The 4,953-nt window shown below is 29.9% G+C and overlaps 1 protein-coding gene across 1 annotated transcript; it reads right to left on the bottom strand.

The window, feature by feature from the left end:
• Positions 1-374: 374 nt before the first annotated feature.
• On the bottom strand, positions 375-4,731 carry LOC108913330 (transcription factor TBF1-like). The gene is made up of 2 exons (XM_018718863.1): positions 4,643-4,731; positions 375-1,883 (listed from the first exon to the last, which is right to left on the bottom strand). Exon 2 carries the CDS (start codon positions 1,880-1,882, stop codon positions 710-712), a length of 1,173 nt encoding a protein of 390 aa, XP_018574379.1. The 5' UTR covers position 1,883; positions 4,643-4,731; the 3' UTR covers positions 375-709.
• Positions 4,732-4,953: the final 222 nt, after the last annotated feature.

Here is a 4,953-nt window from a genome sequence, read left to right as displayed (position 1 = left end):
ACTTCTTTAGAATGTTCTTACTGAAAACTACTTTTTTTTCAAAAAATTATGGAAAAAATTAACATTCTTTACCACCATTTCGTATTAACCTAATATTGTAGATTTCTATTATTATTTAATTTGTTTGTATATTTATGTCAGATAGATTGCTTGTACAGTGAGTAAACATTTATGTCATTGTTATGTTAGAATTTACATCATTAAACCGTTAAATTATATTGTGCACAGTTACAAATAATTTATTTATTTTTTTCTCGTACAAAGGAAATGTTCAGGTAAAGTGACAAAATGAGAAACTTTTTGTTTTATGTATAAAACTTTATTCAAAGCTTTTAATACATAATCTTAATCTAAAAATGTATAGAAATGTTGGGAAATTAAATGTGTCTAGGATAAATTTAATTATTTTCATGTCTAGGTATATCTAAACATATAAATCCAATTATTTCACTAGTCAAAATAAGAATAAAACAGACAAAATATAATATAATAAAAATAAAAACAACACGGTTTTTACAACAAAACACGGCGGACGTTTCGGTACCTATTTAAATATTCGATCCCTATTAATTGAGCACACATAAATAATAAAATTAGGCGAGGGCCGGTAGACCCAGTTGTTCAAAAAGAGAAAAATAGTTAAGTGGGAATCGAACAAAAGGGCAAGCGGACCTCATCAGTCAGTTAAAAATTTTCCTTAACGAAAAATTCAAGAACTTGGTGCACTGGATTCAGATAATTGGTCTGGTTTGGCTGGTTCAGAATTTTGTGGAGTTACTTGCTGGGGCAGCTGTTCCTGGGCTTGCTGCTTCTGTTCCTGTTGCTGTTGTGGCTGTTCTTGGGGTTGTTCTTGTGGTTGCTTTTGTGATTTTTGCTGTTGTTCCTGTGGTTGCTGATCCTGTGCCTGTTGAGGTTTTTCTAGTGGCAATTCTTGTGCTTGCTGAGATTGTTGTTCTTGTGCTTGTTGGTCTTGTGGTTGTTGTTCTTCTTGTTCTGGCTTTTGCTCCTTTGGTTGCTGCTTCTGTTGATCCTGTTCTGGTTGTTGTTCTTGAGGTTGTAGGGGCTTTTGCTCCTCAGATACCTGTTCTTGTGATTCTGGTTTTTCTCCAGAGTTTTGTTCCCCTGATTGTTGTGCTTCACCTGATTTAGCTTTTTTTTCAGAGTCGGGCTTAACTTCGGCTGAAGCTACATCTTTTTTATTTTCAATTTGTTCTGTATTTGCCTCAGCCACAGGTGAGGCTTCGGCTGTTTTAAGTTCAGGTATTTTTTCTTCTGCAGCTGGACTTATCTCTAATTTTTGTTCACTTGGTAAAATAACTTCTTCTTTGATTTCAGTAGCGGCTGCGTTTGGAGATTCTTCAGGCGATTCTTCAGCTTTTGCTGGCAGGGCTAATGGTTTTTCTTCAGAAGGAAGCTGCTGTTGTTGATCCTTTTCAGTTGTAGCATCGGAAGTAGCTGATACTTCAGAAACTGTTTCTTGAGTTGGAGCAACTGATTCTGCTTGTTTTTCAGCTGTCATTGATTTTACAGTTGGTAGTTGTTCGCTGGTAGCTGGAGCCTCTGCCTTGGCCTCTTCTTTCAGTGGTTGAGCAGCTGGTTGTTCGAGAGGTTTTTTTTCTTCTCCTGAATTTTCATTAGAAGCTTGACTGCTAGGTTCTTGCGCTACAAGCTGAGCTTCTGAACTTGCATTTTCTGCTGATTCTTGGCTTTCTGATGAGGTTGAAGCAGATTCATTTGAGTCTTGTGCCGCTTGTTTTTGCTGTCCCTCAGCTACAGATGAATAGTCCGTAATGACTAGAGGTAGATTTGCCTTTTCTTCATTTTCCGCTACAGGATAAGCCAACGCTGTGGCTATCAATAGTAGTCCAACAATATTTTTCATTCTGAAACAAATAATTTTATCATTAAAATAATTTAGATCAATTTATATAAAACTAAATCATTACAGTAGAAACATGAGTTAGATATTTCATTTTTAGCATTCATTATTAGGTGTACCTATTAATTGTTTAATTAAGAATTGAATTTATGTTCAGTTACTTATCCAAGATAGCATGTGAAACAATTAAATAAAATTAAATGTGTTGAATTCTCCATTATTAATTTATCGTAACCTTTTTGAAGGACCTCATACAAATAGAAAAAAGTATATTATAATTTGAATAGAATTTCCATCTATAGTTACCTAACAAGCACTAAAACACTCTTTAGAGAAGAAAAATAAAAATACCATATATGCTTCAATGTATACATTGTGGTTTCGTTGTTTTACTGATCATCGAAATCTCTTGATAAAAACATTTCATTAATGTAGTATTTATTTTACATTGAATTTTGGCATGAATTTGCACATGAATTTAATATTATCTCACTGAATGAAACAATATTTTTTGTATTAAATTGTCATAATAGTTATTGAAGTCTGTTAAATTCGTTTGTGGGTATTATGAAATTATTGGTAATGTAATGATTACCAATGTTACAACTTATTTACTGTGCTGTAAAAGCAGAAAATAGATTAATAAAACGTTTCCACAGCTGCCTTAATTCAAGAACAAATCAGCTTACAAAGCGAAAGTTATCAATAGGTATTTCTTCTCAGTTCCCACCTTGCTTTGTAATAATAAACGCCAACGCTGCTTGACATGGCACAAAAAATCAGTGTAATTATTATGTAATTCGAAAAAATATATAGTGGTTTGAAAATGTACAATCTGTTAAATAAAAGGAAAGCAGTTAGATTTGGAAATGTACGTTGTTAACTAAAAATCAGTATATTTTTAGCTTTATTTCGAATGAAAGCAATTTTACTTTTAGTAAAATTGTTCTGGTCTAATTGGGATCATTGTCATTTTACAAAAGATATACATGTTATGTTTTTCGATTGCATTGGTAATTTTTGACGTAAAATGTACTATCTAATAAGTATAGTAAGTGTTCAGATTAGCCTTTTTTCTTGTCTTGACAAATCAAAAGGAATTTCCTTTATAATTAATAATAATGATAATAATAATCTTCCTTTAAAGTTAATTCAATAATATTGTCTGTAATATATTTATTGAAATATGTCCACGAAGTTTTTTAATTTTTATTTAATAATAAAAACCGTAATGTAATTTCGAGGAAGAAAAATCTTGTTTACATTTTTTCTGATAATTTACGATATCAACTGTGATATATCACGCTGTAAAATTACTTATGTAAGAATTCATCTTTGAAATGTTTTATTAATATTAGAGATTTGACATTAAAATCATATTAGGTAATTAATTGCATCACCACTGCATAAAATGTATTAAAAAATTGCTTGATTTCCATATAAAGTGAATAAAATTCAAATGTCGTTAAGTATAGAAATTTATTACAGTATTAGCACTATAATACTAAAAACTAAAAGCACCCAGACAAACTTGCTATTCATCGGCTATTGAACTAAAACCTGTTGAGAAAATAAAAAAGTGAAGTTCTCAAGAGAAGGTACTCAAGAGTAAAGGCTTATCTACATAGATCGTTCAGAAAAAGCTACCCGAGTTCGAGAGAGAGAGAGAGAATACGAGCAGGATAGACTTATTCTCTTGTATAACATAGCCGAACCGCTGAACGAGAATTATGATCAAATATCGAAAATGCAGAAATGATGTTTTAAAACTTGTCTTTTCGAAAGTAACCATTTTTTAAAATCTGTTTGGTTGTACATATGTAGAATAAATGTAAAAATTATACGATTTAATGTATTTAATTAAGTAATAATAACCATGTCAAACGACATTCCTGTTTGGATAAGAAATAAGTATTTTAAATATACTTATGCCATTTTAAAACAATAAAAAATAAAAACAATGCATATGTTGCGAAATACCTCAGTAATTTACATAATACTGAACAGATAGTGCCATTCATAAATATCAATCTAGCAAGCCTTGAAACGATAAATGTGCAACAAAGAAACGAAATGGAAAATGTTAAACAATAATTGAATATCCACCGAGCCACAATTGACAGTCCCTGCTTCCTGTTATTATTTCATTCGGTTAGAATTGGATACTTAATAAAAATAATAGTTAATGAAACTCGCCTTAAGGGTATCGACCTATAAAATCTTTATAAAAGGGGTACACTTAACAGTATCCTGTACAAAAATATTGTTGAACAATATAATTATTGTAATATCTAAAACAGAATAATATGTACAATAGTTTTTTTATTTTATATTTGTATTAATACAACAACAATAAATATTAAAATTTGAAATTAAGTATATGTGAGTGCATACGAAAATGTTATAAAATAAATTTTTAAACTTCTCTAAAGAAAAAAAATATTTTTTTATTAAAAATTATTTCTTTTTTAAAAAGAAATTTGTTAATTGCTTGATTTTATAATAAAAGTTACATAAAAATTATATAATTAAATTACAACTACATTAATGCTTGTTTATATTATATGTATTTATTTTTGTGATTAAGGTAATAAAAACTTTAAATAGTTATTTTCAATACATAAAATTTTACTATAAGTATTTTCTTCTCTTTAATAAATTATAGAAAGTAATTAACAAAAATCCGGATCCTGTCTAAGCATGACTAACACTAAATCACAAAAATAAATCCGAACAACTGATTGATATCGAAGAACTACCTACCTTGTAGCTCAAAAAACTATTGTAACAAGTCAAATCGTTGAGTAGCAAGCAGGTTGACCAACACTACACTGGACACTAAGATGTTATGATGAGAAGTTCAGTGGTGGTCAGTTTTATAATACCCATCCCCTCTCTATAAATCCAAGAGTACTCTTGAGTACATCTTCTTGTAAAACAATATTAAACCTTATAGTTTTATAAAATTATATGTCTGAGAATAGATGACCCAGTGGATGTTGTGTCTTGTTTTTTAAATATTTGTTCCGTTAAAAGATATATTTTGTATTTGTTTTCAGTGCAGTATGTTTAAT

The sequence above is a fragment of the Anoplophora glabripennis genome, unplaced genomic scaffold (assembly GCF_000390285.2).
Source record: "Anoplophora glabripennis isolate ALB-LARVAE unplaced genomic scaffold, Agla_2.0 scaffold707, whole genome shotgun sequence".
Taxonomy (NCBI): Eukaryota; Metazoa; Arthropoda; class Insecta; order Coleoptera; family Cerambycidae; genus Anoplophora; species Anoplophora glabripennis.
This window is presented reverse-complemented; position numbering and strand designations above follow the sequence as displayed.

Excerpts from the sequence above, each read along its gene's own strand:
- LOC108913330 (XM_018718863.1), bottom strand. The coding sequence starts at position 1,882 with ATGAAAAATATTGTTGGACTACTATTGATAGCCACAGCGTTGGCTTAT.